Here is a 22208-nt window from a genome sequence, read left to right as displayed (position 1 = left end):
CCAATCTCTTTATGCTGCATCACCTGCAAAGTAATGGAATCAATCATCAACCAATCCATTACCCTCCACCTAGAAACAAACAACCTACTCTCTAATAAACAACTTGGTTTCAGAAAAAAATTATCCTGTAATCTACAACTTCTACACTGCAAAAACATATGGACTACAAATCTTGATCAGATGCAATTTACATAGACTTCTGTAAAGCCTTTGATTCAGTGGTACATGACAAACTACTTCTAAAACTAAAATCCTAGGGCATCTCCAGACCCCTCCATAATTAGATAACTGTGTTCCTGTCAATCAGGCAACAAGTGGTCAAAATAGGCAGTGCTCTATCAAATCCTGCATCTGTTAATAGCGTGTCCCCCAAGGCAGCGTTCTAGGACCAACATTCTTCTTATTATACATAAACGACCTTTGTGATCATATTATAAGTAACTGCGTTCTTTTCACAGATGATGTTAAACTATTTAACACTACCAACAATGCTGCTACCCTTCAAAAAGACCTTGACTTTGTGTCGGAATGGTAAAAAAATTGGCAATCCCAAATCTCAAACAACAAATGCTCTGTCTTACACATTGGCAAAAAGAATCAGAACACAAAATACAAGCTTAATGGACATTACCTTGTAGATGACCCTTACTTTGTCAAGGATCTTGGAGTACTCATATAAAATGATCTAAGTGCCAAAGCCCACTGTAACAACATTGCCAAAAAAGTATTAAGAGTTGTAAACCTAATCTTGCGTAGCTTCTTCTCCAGAAAGATTACACTACTTTTGTAGAGCATACAAAACATTTGCTAGACCAGTTCTCAAATACAGCTCATCTGTCTGGAACCCACACTGCATATCGGACATTAATACAATTGAACGAGTCCAGAAATATTTCACAAGAAGAGTCCTCCACTTTTCTGCTTGCAACAAAATACCTTATGCCACCAGACTTGAAATTCTGGGTTTAGAAAATTTAGAACTACGCTGCCTTCGGTATGACCTGAGCATAGTTCATAAAATCATCTGCTACAATGTCCTTCTTGTCAATGACTACTTCAGCTTCAACCACAACAATACACAAGCACACAATAGATTCAAACTAAAGTGAACTGGTCCAATCTCGATTGCAGAAAATATGACTTCAGTAACTGAGTTGTTAATGCCTGGAATGCACTACCTGACTCTGTGGTCTCTTCCCAAAATCCCCAAACTTTAATCAAAAGCTGTCTACTATTGACCTCACCCCATTCCTAAGAGGTCTGTAAGGGGCGTGCATAAGAGCACCAGTGTGCCTACCGTCCCTGTCCTAATGTTCCCTTTAGTTGTATTCATTTTATGTATTCAATTCATGCTTATACTTATATATATTATTTAATATGTATATGACAAAATACAATAAATAAATAAATAAATAAATAAATTATTTCTGCTGAATGAGTTTTATTAAGTTTGTTGTTAAAGACCAAACGTAACTTGACCTGCACTTAAATAAGACTCAGGCATTTCCCTACTAGTGTTGTACAGCATCTTCACAGCATCATTGAGTCACTATTGAAGTGATAGAAAGCCTGCCCTCATTATTGTCTTTTTGGCATAACAATGATTGGATGACTCTAGAAGATATTACAGATACAGGCAGGCAATCTGTTATTTGCTTTCCTCCAGTCTTTAAGGGGATACAAAAGTATACTAGCATTGTTTGCTCTATTTGTTGGTCACTATTCTGCCTTCATAATAGGGCCAGCAAGTGGTCACCTGTTCCAATATTTTATTTCAGGACAAGTTAAGTGCCATGATCTGTGGAACTCCTATCAGGGAGAAATACTTCTACCAATCACTCTCCCTAGTATGGACTGGGGAGGAGGCAACTTTTGACCGTGAGCCACATTTTGTTCTTTGGATTCTTATTTATCGACACATCCTCCTCTAACTTATCTGATCCCTTCAGTCAGAGCATTTTTGATTAATGGGTTTTCATTTCCACTTCTTCTCTTGTTTAAGTCTTCTGAGGTCCTTATATGGGCTCTCTGCCTATCTTTTTTATTTGGTGGTGGTGGGGAAACTGTTCTTATCTATCCCGACTCTAATTTTTCTTGTAGATTATTTTGGTCCATTTTGTCAGCAGATTAGCAATCAGTGTAGTCGTGGATCTGAGGGGAAAGAAGATGCTTGCTCTTCTGTCTTAAATCTCTTGAAGAATTTGCTATCAGATATGCTGATGAGAGGGCCCTGGCTAAAAGAAGGGAGTTCTCCTCCTGGAATTGGTACACATGCTTGACCTGCTAGCATGAGCTGGGGCAGATTGAGTTTACATTGGGGAAGGGGGATCTACAAAGGAAAACTTCCTTGCTGTAAAGAAGTAAATGCTGTGAGGGAAGGAGGAGATTATGAAAATATTCACAGCTACTGTATATAGTCAGGACTTTTATGCCACTTCATTGTACGATTCTAGAACTTGGACATATATAAGTGATCTAGGAGAATAAAATATGACTTCATAGGTTGTGCATGAAGATAGTACTGGCTCAAGTCAGCAAGTTAAAAGAAAGTTGTGGGGTTTGTCATTACACAATGCAGAAGAGGAAGGGCCATGCCTATCTTAGCTAAAAGTGGCTAGTAGGAGTTGAGCAGATCTCAGCCCCTGCCACACCACCAGTTCAGCCACCACCAAAGTGCCAAATATTGTGTTCAATGGACTGAGAGAAGATGGGAAATATGACTTCCACATTGGATGAGAAAAACCCAAAGGTAACTTGTCCTTGGCTCCAAAATGGGTATAAGAAGACAACTGCATCACGTCAAGTTAAGGGGATGTATGGAGTTCCACTCAGAGTGACTGGGTAGACATGATGCCAGTGAGTCTTTAGGCTCATATCTGCAAGGGTAGCAAAACTGATACATCCTGTCTTGATTTTCCACTATCCAAATGCAATGTCCTATATGTCAAACCATCATTTTAAATCATTTGAAATACAAAGCCTGACATGTTATCAGACATAGGATGATGTAGGGTGATAAAAACAGGATGGTCACTTGACACTGAGTCTGAACAGGATATGACTTTAAGGAATGACTAATGTCACATCATTGATGGAAAAGCAGCACTCAATGGTTAGGGAAATGCTTTGAGTGGCTGATGACAGCCGTGCTGAAGCAAAAGACCACAGCAACAGCTGAACCTGATGTGGTTGCCCAATTGGTGAGTAGCCCCTTTAGGCAAAGAAACTAAGCAAAGGTTCTTCTTCTTACCCAGCACAGAGAGATAAGCTCCTCGAACCACAGAGGGTACGCTGCTACTGCGCAACACAGCTTCACATTCATAGTAGCCACTGTCGCTCAGGGAGGGATTAAGGATGGTCAACCGCCGGTTGTAGTCACTGATGCCACTGGATACTGGAATCCCACCCTTCTTCCAGATGATGTGTAGTTTGATGAGTGGCCTGGGTAGCAGAGAAGCTTGTGAGAATGGACCCCTTTCAATGGATTGGTAAGAAAAGTGGGAGAGAAACCTTTTGGCACAATGAGAAACACCGACTTTCACCAATGGCCATAAAAGACTGTGGCCTGCCATCATGTTGAGTGTGGGCCAATAATAGCCTCATGGGGCCAACTGGGGCAAGGTGAGCCTCCATCCCCAAATTTACCTTGGGATAATTTGTTGCAGAATGACTCCTTGGTACAATATTGCTGGCAGAAGTTGGGAAACATCTTTTTTTGGAGTGGAGCAATAAAAGGTGGTTGGAGGCTGAATATGCAGTGGGCTGGGAAAACATCGAGGTCAGACATTCATGCCCTTGGGAAGCAGTTAATGGGCTTTTTTCGTGCCATGGTACATGGAGTATACAGAAGCACCCTCATTGGAATTTGGAGTCACAAGTCACAGGGCATAAGAGTCAGGCAGACTTACCTAGCATTGGCCACACACTCCAGAGTCACTTCAGAAGTACCAGAGATTACGCTAGTGTTGTGTGGTGGAATGATGATGGTTGGAGCAATGGGGTCAGCCGGACCACCTACATCTGTGAAAAAAAATGCAACGGTGTACCAGTTAGTAGTTCATTTGTTACACAGAAATTTGTTACACATATATGCTTATATAAGATAAATGCTCACTATATACACTTCTTAATTCCCATTTTCATTGTATAGAAAAGCTTTAGCACTCCTTCTGAACATTTCCATTTCACATAGCTAGTCTACCTATAAGATTTCCATATTCAGCACTATGCTGCACCGCTCTTGTATATTCCTAACATTCTTCTTTCCATGACTGTGTGACATATAGCACTATCAACTAGTCCTCCTACAAGCTTTGACTCTGTCCATCCAAAATATTTTTGCAGCCATCTTGCAGGAGTGTCTGATGCATCCAAGATTTACCCATGAAAAGTCCAAGTGTATATCTGTGCCATGATTAGATGGGAGCTCAGAAAATAGATACGATTATTGGTTGCAAATCTATTCTAATTGAATTTCTTCCAACTTCCCACAATCTGACTTCCAGAAGTTGTAGCTAGCAGTAGCACTAGACTTATATACTGCCCCATAATGCTTTATAGCCCTCTCTAAATAGTTTACAAATGCCAGCATATTGCCCCCAACAATCTGGGTCCTCATTTTACCAACCTCGGCAGGATGGAAGGCTGAGTCAACCTTGAGCCTGGTGAGAATCGAACTGCAATACTGCATTCTAACCACTGCGCCACACGGCTCTTGCTACAACATATTAGGAGGATATCAAGCGGGATTGCATTTGGAAAGATCATTTGGAAAGATCATTTGGAAAGATTGATTTGGAGTATGTAAGAAATGACAGGTGAAATCTCACAGGAGAGAAGGGAAGTAATGTCCTACCGAGCTTTTTGCTTAAGGCTGGTTGAAGCAGGATGTGGTTTGACTGTGCAAATAGAAATCACTGCAGATTAAACTGCACTGCTTAAGAAGCTTATCTTGTTCTACCTGATTATTATTTATTTCTCTCTTTTGGCCCAACCTTCTTTCTTAGATGATACTTACCTGGTCCAAGACTGTTCACCCACCAGGCCACTGTAGCAATGTATACTTAGTAGAGACAAGAAACACCTGTTGCAGACCCTGTATCTCATTTAGCCCGATTATCTCTAATTCTTCTCTTTTCTTCTCCTGTTTTGCTCTCCTGTCCTGACTTTTCCTTCCTGACAGAGACCCTATTTCCCTTCTTAAAACTCCCATTCAGAAGAATAAAACAGCAAAGAAGCAGAAAGCGTGCAGCAGAAGGAGGTATGACTTTTCGCGTTTCAAGTGCCGCTGAAGGGTGCTGACTGTTCTGCATGCAGTTTTTGAGTCACATCAAACACCTGAAAGGTGTGAGTGAGAGTGGCACTTCCAGAAGGGGGAGGGAGAAGGCATCGACTTTGTTGGAGACTGCTTTGCCCATTCGCTTAGTGATGGCGCACAGACAAGCTCTCCCATCAAAGTCAGCAAGATGAGGGTGTCTTACAGGGCAGGACTTTAGCTTCCACCATGTAGCGCGGAGAGCTGAAATCTTTGAAAACAATATTAAGATTCCATACCTACCTTCCCCATAACCTTCTGCTAAATCCTGCCACCTGCTGTGATCTGTAGCTGGGCATCGGTAATTGGCATTGGAAGGGAAAGGAGGGGAAGAGAGAAAGCGGCAGCAAGAGAAGCTGCAACAGGGTAAGTGCATAAAATGAAATAATTGCTGTGGTAACTCCCCCCTGCTCCTCCAGTTCTTGACTACAATTGCAAGTTGCTGATATAGCTGAATCCATAAAGGCATGCACTATGGTGTTTATTGCACTCTGAGGTACAGCTCTTCAAATTAATGGGGCAAAGAGGGGGAAAGGGATAGAAAGCCAAATCCGGGAGACATAAAACAGCTGTGAAATAAACATCATCCAGAGGGAAAGAGGATTCACATGTCCGGGGAGAATTCCCTTTAGAGACCTTACAGAGGCTACAGCCATGCAGATTCCCAGGCTCCGTTCTGCAGCCAAGCACTCTGCTACCAAGAAAGCCGATGCAGGGGTAGGAATGGGGGCCTAAGCTGGTGATGTAATGAAAGCCTCCTAGCTCTCGTACTTATGGCCCAAGTGTCTAAATAAATTCAGAGCCCGTAGAAATGTGTAGTCAGCACCAGCCGCTTTGCCAGAGATTTACTGTAAATTAAATCTGGGCCCGAGCCAGCAGAAGCATCAGAGAAGCCAGGTGCAAAGAGACAATGGCGACAAAACTGAGCTTTAGGGACATTGGCTCACCAGAAAATAAGCAAGGCATAAACTTCAGTCCTCCTCCCACTTAGCTGCAGCACTTAGGTTTAAAGTAATTTGTACTGTGCTAGCCTCTTGAAATGGTGTGGCTGCCATTTATTCAGGCAGCCCTTCCAGATCCTTAAAGTGACAAGAGATTCAGGCTGCAAGCTTATACACATTTTCGTTGCTTGCAGAAAGCACAATGACAACGAACAATTGCATCGTCAAGTGCAGGCAGGTGTCTCAAAATTCTAGGACATGTCCCAGCAACATATAGTCCATCAATCATGCAGCCCTCATATTTGCTTTTATGATTTATTGTCAATGCAACGACCCCTTTGGTACTCTGACTTCTGTTGCTATCCAGCACACTCTGCCCATCCCCTTGTACTATGACAGTATTGAAAAACAAAATGTGGAGGAAAGGCTCTGGATAAGGTTTCTTCTCCACAGCTCCTTAAATAATTGTTTGCCCAGCTGTTGGGAGCTGACTGTGTTGGGGCAAAAGACAAAGCCATCTCCAGCCATTCTCTTCTGTAACACAATTTTCACCAGGATCGCTTAAAAGATGGCCAAAGCACCACTCAAGGTTGCCAATTCCTTTGTAGCATGTGTTGTGCGCACCAATGTGGTCTCTATGCGGTGCAGGATTGTCAAACTCTCTCTGATTCTTCCTGGGAAGAACAGAACCTTCATCTATAATACTCAGAGGCTGATATAGAATAGAATAGAATAGAATAGAATAGAATAGAATAGAATTTTATTGGCCAAGTGTGATTGGACACACAAGGAATTTGTCTTGGTGCATATGCTCTCAGTGTACATAAAAGAAAAGATACGTTCATCAAGGTACAACATTTACAACACAATTGATGATCAATATATCAATATAAATCATAAGGATTGCCAATATCTCAATCACTCAGCTCTCCCCCCATCTGGAAAAGTTGTATTTCTCCATAAGCAGATTCAGAGAGAATTCACTGGATGCTAAGGTAAATTAAAGTCCTAACTCCACTTGAATGGGCTCATTCATGACCTACCAGCTGCTTCATATGGAAAATTAAAATAATATGGGATGAATGATGTTGGTGTTTATGGCAATAACAATAACACTGTTATATTTGTTCCACAGTAGATGTTGATAAATAGCTCGATGTTGTAGTTTGATCTCCCACTGCAAAGAAGCACTGGCACACAGATTTTTCTCCTGCACCAACTGAATTGATATCTACCAGACTGCTGCTAAAAAGACAGACAAACCTTTTCAGAAAACCAGTCAAATGGAATCCAAAAGCCCTTTCCCCACTTTTTACCCAAAAGAGCACTTACTCTCCACAGTGAGCATGATGGGCTGGCTGGTTTTATTGTCTCCATTCTTGTCATTTACAGCTTGCACATAGTATCTTCCAGCATCAGGGGCCACCGTTGACAAGATCACCAGTGTGTTCTCCAGTGTGATAGCTCTGGATGGAGAAAAAAAGTGGATTTAGCACCGGATATGTATTAAGGATAAAAGGTTTTAAGTTACGTTGCTAAAAGTGTTTGCACTTCCCTGTTCATCCTTACATGATGTTGTGGTCCGCCAGCAGCCTGCAGAGCTGGCAAGGGAGTTGGACAGTGATGAGGCTGAGGAAGAACATGGGCCAGTCTAGGAGGCTGGGGAAGGCCCAGATGAGGGCTCTGCGTCGGAGGCAAAGGTGGGGCCAGGGCCATCTGGGAGCGATATGCAGACTTTGGAGCCTCCAGAGGCTGACACTGGTGAGGCAGATGAACAGGAGGAGCCTATTCCTAGTGTACGCATGAGAAGAGCTGCCAGAAGGCAAGAGCAGCTAAAGCAAAGAGGACGACTCAGGAGTAGGGCCAAGAGATGATTGGCCCCTCCCATAAGGCTTAAAAGACCAGCAACGGCATTTGGGCTCTTTGCTGGAAAACAACATTGATAGAATATATAGCTCCTTGTCTTGCTGCATTTATTTCTTGTCGATGTCTTCTGCTTTTGAACTTTTGCCAAGAAAAGCGTTTGGCAGTTTGCCTAATTAGACCAAGGTTGGTGATAAGACTGAAGAATTGTGTTATGAAGATGTTGCTTTGATTTAGTTTGGACTATGCTGAGAATGAGTTAATTCTCAGCTGTTCTAATAAAGTCTGTTTTTGGACTCATTTGGACTGATACTACTACCTACTTGGGCCTGGGTCACAACACATGAGTTCTTAAACTTTTCCTTGTAATAACTAGCCTAGTAGGAAGATACACCTGATTTAAAAGTTTTCAGCAGAGATACACCAGTCATCCACATATTGCATTACAATCCACTGTGGAATGCTGAATTTGGGTTGCTCCTTTAGGAAGCCGTTGGCTTTCACGGCTTTCCACGTTCAGATAAAAGTGACTTCAATCGCTCTCTTTTACTGACTGTGTACTTACTAACTCCTTGCTCCAATTTCTGAAAGATATACAAATCAGTTCCCAACCCGCCACCGGCATTCCAGTAAGCAAACTTTTTGGTTTTGTATTGGCTTTTATTTTTTCAACATTGAAAATAAACAAGAGGCCACTACTGGAACTGAGTAATCACAGAATTACTTGATTACAGGTTCCAGGAAGACAGGAACCTTCTGAAGTACAGCCACGCTATATTTTAGAGTTCAAATACTATCTATCTACCAACCAACCTACTACCTACAGAGAGAGAGAGAGAGAGAGAGGAAGGGAGGGAGGGGGAGGGAGAGAGAGATGTATATACATATTTGTTCCTCTGTGGATACAAGTTATTATATATACAGTACTTTGCTATAATGAAATTGTATGTCATGCACCAATCAATATCCGGTGTTGAAACTGTGGAAAAACTAAGCTAAGTTGGAAGGATCACCTGTTTTTTATCATTAGAGTTTCTACTGAAAGCATATGCCATAAACCATAGGATAGAAACTGAAATTACAGAAGAAACAGGAAATCATGCTGCTATTTCAAGTTGGCATTTGTTTTAAGTCTGGAAATTGCATGCATAGCTGCACACATCTGCAGATATGAAATAATGAACGTTTCAAAATAAATATTATATGATTGTTCCGAGCAGCAGATATGCATTGAAAAATGGCTGGGGCGGGGGGTGAGATTTGGAAAAATATCCTCCTTTCCCTAATTGCCGTTCTCTAACCCAATATCGAAGCAGATTGCAAAGAAAAAGTTACATAATCACTTACACAACTTTGTCCCACCTGTAACAACCTGTAAGACCACTAGATTGGAACATTTAAAATTAAGCGGGTGTGCATAAAACACAATAATCAAAAGGCTGCTATATAAGTAACCTATGGAGAAATGGGAACACTGAGAGAAATAGCTTCTGGAGAATGATTTGTGGTGTGCATTTTTGCCAGATAAACATATAAAATGTCACAATATTAGGATAACAGAGTACAGGTCCTTGATTTATGACCACATTGGGATTAACATTTCAGTCACTAAGTCATGTAGTTGTTAAGTGAATCATCATGTGACTGGATTCCATTTTATGACTATTTTTATTGTGGTCATTGAGCGAACCATGCAGATTTTAGGTCAATCTGGCTTCCCTAATTGATGTTGCGTGTTGGAAACTGGCTGGAAAAGTCACAAAATCATGTGACTGCAGGATGTAAATGTGAGCTGGTTGCCAAGTGCCCAAATTATGATCAGTTGACCATGGGGTTGTACAATGGCTGTTAAGTTTGAGGACAGGTTGTAAATAATTTTTTTCTAACTATGACTTGTGACTTTGAACCATCTTTAAATAAACTGTTGTAAATCAAGGACTAGCTATACTAATAATGAGCCTGAAGTCAGATAGATCACACACACACACACACACACACACTCTGTATGTGTACATATCAGAATCTGTAACCATGTGTCAGAAAGTCCAGTTGCCTCTTGAAAAAGCACCTTTGGGACAACCATAATCTGGATGACTGAGAATCTCCATAGACATACTGTGTGTGTGTGTGTGTGTATACACACATATATATTTCTTTATTATATTGTTATTTTTTATTTTCTATTTATTTTCTATTTATTTTTAAATTTGTATTAGTTTATTGTCGTAATTGTAATTTTTAAATAAAACCACTATATATATATTTTAAAAAATCAAACATACAGTTGGTTTCTGAAGATTAGCTGATTGCAATGCATAAACTAAACATTTGCAAAATAGTAAAACTACTTTCACCTTGAATGAAAAGCAATTAAAATATATTTCCCATTTCCTTTGCCTATCTTTAAATTATCTTGGTAGCTACACACTCAAGAGAGGGAACAGGTTGGATGTTCATAGATTAATAGTTTTCTTTTTCTTTTTGAAGAATGATCTAATCTTCTGGAACTATAAAATCTTCTGGGGGAGGGGAATTACAATATATTTTACCATTAGATTTGCTATGAAAGAACTCTTCAAAACTGCCTTCACACATGGAAAATCACTCAGATCATTCCTTGTATAATAGATGTTACACACGTGTTTTCACAGCTGTGTGTTTGTGTATCTGAGAAAAATTTAGCAGTGGGGTAAGCGTTGACTCTAAAGTGGCACAAATATTCTCTTTTGGATTTTTTTAAAAAGAATATGGGCTTTTCTACTATCTGTGCAAATAGAAGATGAGTACATTTGTGCTCCCAGGATGTTATTTTTTTTAATGGAATTGAATTAATATTCTCCTTATGATATTTGTGTGTTTGTATGAGATGAAGTCAGTTCTCACCTCTCCTTCCCCTTGCTAGAACCTGCACAAATATGTTGCATATGTGATTATTCCAGTTTTATTTCTTTAGCCCTATGCTAAACACAAACTGAAGAGACCATCTCCAACATTCTAGTTCCAGTTCCTTTGCAATGTCTATTACTGATTTTGAATAGCTGATAAAGTGTCCAGATTGCAACTTGCAAGTTCCTTGTCTGTGTAGACTCCAGACAAACTGCTAACTCTGTGATTTCTCTTTACCAGAAACCAACCATTCCTCAGCTTTATTCTGCTTGTGTCAGGCTTCACACTCAGGCTTGGTAGTAACTCATTAGTCTCCAGACCAGGGGTGAAATCCAATTTTTTCCCCTACAGGTTCTTTGGGTATGGGTTGGTGGGTGTGGCAGGGGAAGGATATTGCAAAATCTCCATTCCCACCCCACTCCAGGGGAAGGATACTGCAAAATCTCCATTCCCACCCCACTCTGGGGCCAGCCAGAGGTGGTATTTGCTGGTTCTCTGAACTACTCAAAATTTCTGCTACCGGTTCTCCAGAACCTGTTAGAACCTGCTGGATTTCACCCCTGCTCCAGACACTTACCTTGTAGTTTTACCTTCTCAGTTAGCCTTGGCAGACTCAAAGATATGGTTCATCTAAACTAGAATTGTTACTGAAGACACGAATGAAGCCTGATATACAACAGTTGAACACCCATTAAGGCCCCAAGATGTCACAGATTGATACAGATTCTCAGATGTTTACATTCTAGATTTTTAACCCACTTTCTCAAAGTAATGAATATTGCTTGATGGTCTTAGATATTTGAGGCACATTTATAAAATGACCGTTTCTTCCTCAGGAACTGCTGCAGTGGTAGGTTGCCCCTGGTTCGGACCAGTTTTTGCGAACCGGTAGTAAAACCGGGGGTAAGCTCCATCCACTGACCCCGATGTCAACAGGAAGTTGGGGGTTTTCAGGTGCGCATACGCAATCCCGCTGCGAACTGGTAGTAAAGGTAAGTAGAACCCACCCCTCAACTGCTGCCTCCCACCCTACTAGCATGAAACCTTCATACTTGGTTTTTTAAATATAATATTTCCATTAGAGACTGGAATTGATTTAGCTTTTCTACTAATTTGAGGGGATTATGTTATTCACCTTGTCAAGCTGCTGGCCAATACCCTGAAAAAATGTAAAGGAGTCCCTGTGGATTTTACTCTGCTACGACTATAAGGATGGCACTCATCTCCGTTTCAAGGCCACTGAGCCAGCGCTGCCTGAATACATTTCTGTAATCATGTGGCCAGCATGATGTCATGGAGCACTGTTATCTTCCCAACAAAGTGGTACCTACAGTATGTATCTACTCATATTTGTATGTTTTTGAGTTGCTAGGTTAGCAGGAACTGGAGCGAGGAGGGGAGCTCACCTCATCATGTGGAGCTCAGGTCTCAAACCTGGGCTGCCAACTTTCCAGCCCACAAGCCCAGCATCTTAACTGCTGAGCCACGGTGCCACACCTTTTCTACATCCTGGTATCAAAGAGTATAAAAGGAGTTGTCGTGTCCCACTCCTCCTGTAATGTATCTTTAAAAGTTTTGGCGGGAAAATAGCACGTTGCTGATTGGTTGAAGCCCCCGGTTAAACTGTATATAAGGAGAGGTTTTTCCCAGCACTGGTTGCTGGGTTCACCATATAGTAAAGAGCTGTTGTCACTATCCTGGTCTCCTGCCTCGTTATTGCCCGAATCTAACACTGGCGACGAAGGTGGGATCTCGAGGCTAAGAGCGCCAGGAAAAGAGCTGAACTCACCAGGAAGACGCGAACCCAGCAAAACAAGGGCGGAAAGCAGCGATGTCCGGCTACACACCGCCAGCGCCATTCGACCCAGCTAAGGAAAAATGGGGGTCATACATGGCTCGCTTCGAGTGTTTCCTCGAGGTGAACGAACTTCAGGGAGTCTCAGATAACAGGAAACGAGCCTATTTCCTGAGCCACTGCAGTCCAGAAGTCTTCGACACCGCAGAATCCCTGGCTGAGCCAACGCCGGTACAGTCGGTACCGTGGCAAACTCTGCAGACCTTACTAAAAGGCCATTTTGCACCAATGCCATCCAAGTATGTGCAACGGTTTGAATTCGGGGAACGCAGACAGCAAGAAGGCGAGTCCATCAGCGCATACATGGCCGCCCTGAGGAAAGCCTCAAAACATTGCGAGTACCGAGACTTGGACGAGGCATTGCTGGAGCAACTCATCCGCGGGGTCAGGGACATCCGTTTGCGGAGGCGGCTGCTGGCTAAAAGCAACCTAACGCTGGCAAATGCCCTGGACGAAGCCAGGGCTCACGAGATGTCCACCCAAGCAGCGGAAACCTTACAAAAGCAGGTCACACCAACGGCTGGTGCAAAATCAACCCCGGTCCACAATGAAGAGGTCCAGGCCGAATCGGAGGGTGAGGACGAGGAAGGAGTCTTCCACACCGGGAGGCCGGAGAAAGACGACCGGGGCGACTGCGCAAGTTGCGGAGGGCAACACCAACGACAACAATGCAGATTTAAAGATGCAACCTGTCGGCGATGCGAAAGGAAGGGGCACCTAGCACAGGTCTGTCGAGCTCCCCAACCTTCCCGCCAAAAATTCAAACCGGCCAATCAGAGCGCGGGAACGGCGAAGCGGCCCGGGAGTGGTCAGTTTAAAAAAGGCGCGAAGTTGAATCAGACTGTCGTGAGAGTGGGTCACGCATCAACTCGCGTAGAGAAAAAAATCTTTACAAAGGCAAAGATTGAGGGGGTGCCGTGCCGATTGGAGGTGGACACCGGCTCATTGATCACGATCATGTCCTGGGACACTCTCGTGAGAGCCCTACCCGCCATCGCAAAGCGCAAACTGCAACCACAGAAATTAAAGGTGCAAGACTACCAGGGAAATCGCATCCCCGTCCGAGGGGTAACGTCCGTCCACGTCGAGTATGGACAATACAAGAAAACTCTGCCCATCACCATCATCGATGGGACCCTGCCAAGCTTGTTGGGACTAGACTGGTTCCGAGCCTTGGGCATGGGAGTGACTGGAATCTTCAGAAACGAAGTCGACCTCAAAGATGCACTCGTGAAAGAATTTGGGGACGTTTTCAGAGACTGCCTGGGCAAGTACACGGGGACCCCTATCTCTTTTAACTTAGACCCCCAAGTTGCCCCTATCCGTCTAAAGGCTAGGAGGGTCCCGTTCGCCCTAAAGCCCAGGATTGACCGGGAACTGGACAAGTTAGTAAACCAGGGAATTCTAGTGCCAGTTGACCATGCTAAGTGGGAGACCCCTATAGTCACCCCAATCAAACCGGACGGGTCGGTCCGGATTTGCGCTGACTACAAGGCAACGCTTAACAAAGCATTGCAAAAGAGTGCTTACCCCGTCCCAGTGGTACAGCACCTACTGCACTCAATGGGGCAGGGGCAAGTCTTTGCCAAGCTAGACTTGGCCCAAGCCTATCAACAGCTGCCCGTAGATAGCAGCACAGCTGAAGCACAGACAATCGTGACTCACAGAGGGGCTTTCAAGTGTACCCGATTACAGTTTGGGGTTAGTGTGGCTCCAGGGTTATTTCAGAACCTAATGGAGCGGCTTTTGCAGGGCCTACCAGGGGTGGTACCATACTTCAACGATGTACTGGTATCCGCTGAAAACCTAGAGGAATTAGGGGTACGGCTGTGAAAAGTTTTGGGCATTTTCCGGTCTGCCGGTCTCACGGTTAAACTAAACAAATGCCAGATCGGGGTTGAGTCTGTGGAATTCCTGGGCTACCGGATAGATAGGGAAGGGATTCACCCCACTGAGAGCAAGGTAAGGGCCATCAGGAAGGCCCCGGTTCCAAAGAACAAAACGGAGTTACAGGCATTCTTATATTTATATATTTATATTTATTTGATTTTTATACCGCCCTTCTCCCGAAGGACTCAGGGCGGTGTACAGGCAGAATAAAACCAACAAAAAACAATATACAATATACAAAATTAAAATCAGTTAAAAACTTATTAAATGAGCCTGAAAAATTTAAGAAATTTACCATAAAACCAATAACCCCATTAAAATTGCTAAAAATTTAAGTTTAAAATTTCATTCAAATTTCATTCAAGCCAGCCCCGCGCGAATAAAAAGATATGTTTTCAGTTCGCGACGGAATGTCCGAAGGTCAGATATCTGGCGTAAGCCCGGGGGGAGTTCGTTCCAGAGTGTGGGGGCCCCCACAGAGAAGGCCCGTCCCCTGGGGGCCACCAGCCGACATTGTTTGGCGGATGGCACCCTGAGGAGTCCCTCTCTGTGAGAGCGTACGGGTCGGTGGGAGGCATGTGGTAGCAGTAGGCGGTCCCGTAAGTACCCAGGTCCTAAGCCATGGAGCGCCTTAAAGGTCGTGACTAACACCTTAAAGTGCACCCGAGAGGCCACAGGTAGCCAGTGCAGCCTGCGCAGGAGAGGTGTTACATGGGAGCTGCGTGCAGCTCCCTCTATCACCCGCGCGGCTGCGTTCTGGACTTAGGTCTGATCAACTTCTACGCAGTATTCTTAAGGAATAAGGCAACAGTAGCCGAGCCGCTGCATAAATTACTGGCAAAGACGGCTGCCTGGTCTTGGGGAAAGGCGGAAGCTAGGGCATTCGAAGGGGTAAAGAATCTCCTATCGAGTGATAGCCTCCTTATCCAATACAATGGCATGCTGCCATTAGTGTTAAGCTGCGATGCATCTCCCTATGGGGTGGGGGCTGTGCTCAGCCACCGGTTACCAAATGGCACAGAAGCCCCTATTGCATACTACTCCCGAACCATGTCATCCACGGAAAGGAATTATAGCCAGCTTGATAAGGAAGCCTTGGCTATAGTCTCAGGGGTAAAGAAATTCCATGAGTATGTATTTGGTCGTGATTTTGAAATCATCACGGACCATAGACCGTTGCTAGGTCTGCTGGCAGGCGACCGCCCAACGCCAGTGGCACTTTCGCCAAGACTGACCCGATGGACTATCTTCCTGGCAGCGTATTCTTACAAACTACTACACCGGCCAGGAAAGGAATTAGGGCATGCAGACGCCCTGAGCAGATGCCCGTTACCAGAGACTATCAAAGACCCCACTCCGGGGATACCAGTTCTGCTAATTGACTCTTTGGACTCTGGCCCAGTCACATCCAAAGAGCTGGCTCGGGCTTCGTATAAGGACATTACAATAAGAACTGTAATTGGTTGGGTACAAAGAGGTTGGCCCGCTGCGCCGGGCGAGCGTTTTAAAGAGTTTGTAAAAAAACGAGGGGAACTCTCGGCTCAAGGGGGGTGCCTGCTATGGGGGGATCGAGTGGTGATCCCGGAGAAACTAAGAAAAAAGGTACTGGATCTCCTTCACGAAGGTCACCCAGGGATCGTGAGGATGAAGGGTCTAGCGAGAAGCTATGTGTGGTGGCCCTTAATGGACTCAGAAATTGCTGAGAGGGTAGGGAAATGCCAGGCCTGCCAAGAGTCCAGACCGCTACCCCCAACGGCCCCGATTAGGGAATGGGAGAGACCCCAGGGCCCCTGGTCTAGGATCCATATCGATTTTGCCGGCCCCTTCCACGGCCAAACCTTTCTGGTAGTAGTCGATGCCTACTCCAAATGGCTGGAAATCATCCTCATGAGATCCATGACAGCCGAGGCCATGATCTCAGTCCTACGGCACCTATTTGTAACCCATGGGTTGCCCGACACTTTAGTCTCCGATAACGGCCCGCAATTCACGGCAACCCAGTTTGAGGGGTACTTGGCAGAGGAGGGCATCCGGCATGTCCTCTCGGCGCCTTTCCACCCTGCGACGAACGGCCTTGCAGAACGTTTTGTTCGGAGCGCAAAGGAAGCATTGTCCAGAATCAAGCCAGGCGATTGGCAAACTAAAATCGATACATTCCTAGCAGTCCAACACAGAACCCCCTGTGTCACAACTGGCTGCAGCCCGGCCGAACTATTAATGGGTCGGAAACTTAGGTGCCCCCTAGACCGTTTAAACCCAAACTACACACCAGACGGTTACAAAGGGGCACAAGGTAAAACAAGAGAGATGGCAACAGGCGACCTAGTGTGGGCACACAACTACAGCGAGGGCCCGACCTGGTTAGCTGGAACAATCCTAGAAATAACAGGACCAAAGTCATATCTAGTCGAGTTGGGGGATGGCCGGGTATGGAAGTGCCACATAGACCAGATAAGAAAACTCATAACAGATAATATAGAATCAGACGAAACATGCCCTGACTATTCAATGTTGGAATCCACAGCTGACTCAAACCCGGGGCTAACGCAGGACTTATCTGAGTGCTGGGAGGTCCAGCGACGCCAACTGGTTCATCCTGAAGACAGCAGGGAAGACTCTGCAAATAATCCAGGGCCGGATGGCCTAGAGGAGGAGCTGAGAGGAACAAACAGTCCCTCCGGCCAGCTCGACTCACTCCCAGGGAATGAATTGCGCAGGTCTGAAAGAGTCAGGAGACGCCCAGTCTACTTGCGTGACTACGTCGAAAAAATAAGATGTAGATTTTATGTAAATAGTGGTAAAGTGTTTTCTGGGAGGGAAGGAGTGTAATGTATCTTTAAAAGTTTTGGCGGGAAAATAGCACGTTGCTGATTGGTTGAAGCCCCCGGTTAAACTGTATATAAGGAGAGGTTTTTCCCAGCACTGGTTGCTGGGTTCACCATATAGTAAAGAGCTGTTGTCACTATCCTGGTCTCCTGCCTCGTTATTGCCCGAATCTAACACCTCCGCTGACGGCTGGGTCAGGGAAATCTGAATCAGGCGTGCCTCTGCAGCTCTGCCAAAGTCCTAGCAAAGTCCTCAAGGCAGGCAGGAGATCAGAAAGTGACTTCAGCAAGGTATTTTTAGACTTTGCCTGACTCAGAGAATGCCAGAGCGCAGGTCCTTTATATAGGCCATGGGGTGTGGCTCTATGACTCAGCACTTATCCAGGCCTGCCCCTCCCTTCCTTCTGTTGCCTCCGTCTATCAAGTCTTCTGACGCGAGGGTCACTCCAGTCTGCAGCTGTTGGGAATTGACCTCTCTCAGGCTCACATGCTGTGGAGGAGGGGGAGGGGTCTAGTTGCTCTGTTTGCCTGGGCATGGAGCCAGAGCTGGGGGCTGGAGATACTTCCTCCTCTTCAGCCTGTCTGGGCATGGAACCAGGGCTGGGGCTGGGAGGCATACTAGGACATTCCTACGTGGTCGGAAGCAGATAAGAAGGCCCCGGCTGTGGTGAGATCGGACGAGACACAACAGGACTTCTGGAAAAAGGAATCCTCCTTTCTCAAACATCATGGGGAAATTCTTTATCATTATGTTATTATCTCTGGACTATGCAAAAAGGATGCTCCAAAATAACTTCTGCTTGATACTCTGAAATTTTTGATGTATGCACAAATATTTGACAGGCATGAAGGCTGATAAAACATGTAATACTGAAGTTGGCCTATCAGCATCACCTATACAGAGCCTGAAAACTAGGTTCTGCCGGTTGGCTTGGAGCCCCAATGAAGGTATGGCGAATGGACTGAGATACGATCCCACCCCATGTACATCTTGCTTCTTTCCTTACCATCCTTGATGATTTTTAGTCAATTTTAATGTTGATATTCATTATTTTAATATTTTAATGCTCTACTTTGTTGTTTTTAATTGGTGGTAAGCCACCTAAAATATACTATTCATTGGTGTGTATATTAAGTTATGAATAATATATCAATATTCATTAATATTAATAATCCCAGTAGCATTCCAGTTTAAAAATAATTTTTATTGTGGTTTGTGGCACAGTCAGCCAGATGTTTAGATTGTATTTGGCACTTTTATCCACTACTGAGCCTTTCCCAAGGACCTGAGATAGGCAGGTGTTATTTTTTTTCATGGAGTTACATCATCACAGGAAGTAAGCTGTTCTAAATAAAGCTGTCTTTTGTAATTGACTAAGAGTGATTTTGTCAATGCCGATGCTGTTCAGGTGATACTCCAGATATTTTGGGATTGCACCCAACATGCATATCACTACTGACACTATTTTTGCTTTCTTTTGCTACAGATATTCTACTTCTATATGCAGGCCTTTGTATTCTGTTATTTTCTTCAATTCTTTCTCTTCTATTCAGCTGTCTCTAAGTACTGCCTGGACATGTTTGTGTTTTTTAAATCAACAGTTGTTAAATCTGGGATGTTATTTGGCAGTTGTTCGCCTGTTTGAATTCTAAAATCCCAGAACACTTTAACTTCTTCATTTTCTATTACTTTGTCTGCTTTATGGTCACACCCGTTCTTGCTTGCAGACAAATGGCCTTTCTTGCAAATATTCCAATGTATCATTGTTCCTATTTGGTCATGCTGTTACTTTGTCATCTTCTTGCAGCAGCTAACTACATAATTCACTGTTTCTTCAGATTCTTTGCAGAGGTGGCATTTGCTATCTGTTGCCATCTTCCCAATTCTAGCTTTGTATGTATTTGTTCTTAAGACTTGGTCTTGTGCATTCAGAATTAGCCCTTCCATCTCCATTTTTAATGTTCCTGTTCTTAGCTATTGCGAAATCTTATCTGCTTTTCCTGTTATTACTACTGTTTATTAGTATTAACATTGGAACGCTAGTGTATTATTTAAACACAAAGTTACAAGACAATAAGAAAAGAGGATGGAAATTATGAGCAAACAATAATTTGCAGTGAACATGCTATACCACATTTAAATACTTTAGTAAGTAATATGAACTAGTTTGATGGTCCATTATTATAAATGAACGAATATTTACACCTACACATGGCAGTGCAACAGGACACAATTAATGTTGCTAGTTTCTGGGCAAGATCTCTTTATTTTGTACACCTTTTCACTTTGTATTTTATATTTTAATTTTTATGTCCTATAGTAAACCTTATTTTAACTGTGATGCTTCTGACACGAGTAAGCAAATAATGAATGAATGCCAGAGAATTAAATCAGTTGTAACGAAGTGGCTCTATCATGTGAACCTATTGTTTAATCTATTGTTTCAAAGTAGAGTCTTTCAAACAGCTTACAAATATGGGACTACGATAATAGCAAAAAAAAATCAAGCAAACGACAAATGCAACGAAACTACATTAAAGATTAACAACAGCAAGCAAAATAATAATTATGTGTGCTAATGCAACAGTGTCTACAAAATAGATTTAAGAAAGTGCTTGTTCGGATCTCACTTTCATCATGAAATCCAAAATCTGGATGTTGCTAATTGTGGGAAAAGCAGTGGCGGGGGATCACAACACTAATTTATTTTTACATAAATGTATTTATTTATTTGCATTCATAAGGCTATCCAACTCTAACAGACTCTGGGTGGCATACAATAAAAACAATAATAAAATACAAATTAAAAACCTCAAAATGCTTGGAAGAAAACAACCAATCTAAATTTTAAAATATCCAGGGCCCATCACTCTCTCTAAACTAAGGCCTGTGGGAAGAGCCATATTTTCAGGGATTTTTTAAAAATGCAGTCAGGGTGGGAGTCAGATGAATCCCAGTGGGGAAATATTAAAGGAATTCAGCTGATTAAGAACTCTGCTTGTACATTGTTTTGAACCTATATGGAACTAAATATGCTGATCTTTGTGCGTACATAAAAATAAGCTGTGGAATACAGGGTGTGGTCATTTATCTGTCTATATACCGTATATTACTCTCAGGTAATAGAGAGCTCTCTATGAACCAAGTAATGTATGCAAAGTTCTAAATTCACTAGATACAAACTGCTTATTCAGAGACACTCAATTGGCATTGCTGAGAAGATCTGATCACATATTTCTTGCTTCTACTTCTCGCTAGGAAGTAATTTTGGGTGGGAAACAATACATTACACTCTTCCAAGACTGTGATAACCACAGCCTAAGTGTTCACACATTCAGAACCATCCAATATCGTGTCACTGAATTGCTTCTTGGGAGTTCTCATGCTTCTGGAGAAATATGTCATTAATTGTATGTTATTCTATATTCTTCATTTCTTAGATGTTTTGAAAAAACTACTAGTAGAAATAAAAGTACTATTTCCTTTTCAGGATCATTCTACCATCGCACATGACCCAGAGATAGAGCTAAGATGTACTTGCCTGACTAGTAGAGATTACAAAGAAACATGTTTTGCATATAACTGTAATTGGAGCTATCCTGAAAGATAGTTGGGTAGATCACATAAAACAGGATATCAAGGTAGGTGAAGAAGGAGTCAAAGTGTTAATTGCAGAGCTGCTATTTTGGTGAACAATTCCACAGCCACAAAGAAACAAGCATGTTTCCATCAGCAACTTTTTAAAAATGAATCAGCTTTTATTGTGTTTGGGAGACATAGCTTATAAACAAATTAGTCCAGAATTACAACAGCAATCTTACTGATGTTTTGCCTAGAGAATGCCTTAATGAGGCATTCACTTGTTCAAACATAGCTTATGGAGGCAATTTTGTATAGTTCTTTTCTACATTCCATTCACACCAGTTGCTCTGTGCCAGGCAACTTGACAGTCCTTTCACTACAATGAAGTTGGGTCCTGTCGTTTCCCACTCCTCTGCTGACGGCTGGGTCAGGGAAATCCGAATCAGGCTTGCCTCTGCAGCTCTGCCCAAAGTCCTAGCAAAGTCCTCAGAACAGACAGGAGACCGAGAGTGACTTCAGCAAGATAAGTTCGACTTTGCCTGACTCAGAGACTGCCAGAAAGCAGATCCTTTATATAGGCCATGGGGTGTGGCTCCATGACTCAGCACTCATTAAGGCCTGCCCCTCCCTTCCTTCTGTTGCCTCCGCCTATCCAATCTTCTGATGCGAGGGTCACTCCAATCAGCTGTTGGAAGTAAACTTTCCTCAGGCTCACATGCTGTGGAGGAGGGGGAGGGGTCTAGCTGCTCCGTTTGCCTGGGCATGGAGCCAGGGCTTGGGCCGGGGGATGCTCCCTCCTCTGCAGCCTGCTTGGGCATGGAGCCAGGGCTGGGACCGGGAGGTGCCCCCTCCTCTGCAGCTTGTCTGGGCATGGAGCCAGGACTGGGGCCGGGAGGCATACATTCCTCCGTGTTCGGGAGCAGATAAGCAGACCCCGGCTACGGAGAGAGCGGACAAGACACAACAGGTCCACTTGCATACTGGCTGCTCTAATGAGCATCCTAAGAAACTCCTCGAAGAAAGGACCCTACTGCAAATATGTATACTTATA

The 22208-nt window shown here is 43.5% G+C and overlaps 1 protein-coding gene across 6 annotated transcripts in view; it reads right to left on the bottom strand.

Annotated features, from left to right (window-relative positions):
• Positions 1-22208, bottom strand: part of SDK2 (sidekick cell adhesion molecule 2) — a 455605-nt gene that overhangs the window by 88560 nt on the left and 344837 nt on the right. For all 6 annotated transcript variants that reach the window (XM_058169595.1, XM_058169596.1, XM_058169597.1 and 3 more), the window contains 3 exons: positions 7588-7721; positions 3909-4020; positions 3251-3441 (listed from right to left, as the gene is read on the bottom strand). In XM_058169595.1, the coding sequence (XP_058025578.1) occupies positions 3251-3441; positions 3909-4020; positions 7588-7721 (437 nt within the window). The remainder of the gene's footprint in view (positions 1-3250; positions 3442-3908; positions 4021-7587; positions 7722-22208) is intronic.

The sequence above is a fragment of the Ahaetulla prasina genome, chromosome 2 (genome assembly GCF_028640845.1).
Source record: "Ahaetulla prasina isolate Xishuangbanna chromosome 2, ASM2864084v1, whole genome shotgun sequence".
NCBI lineage: Eukaryota > Metazoa > Chordata > Lepidosauria > Squamata > Colubridae > Ahaetulla > Ahaetulla prasina.
This window is presented reverse-complemented; position numbering and strand designations above follow the sequence as displayed.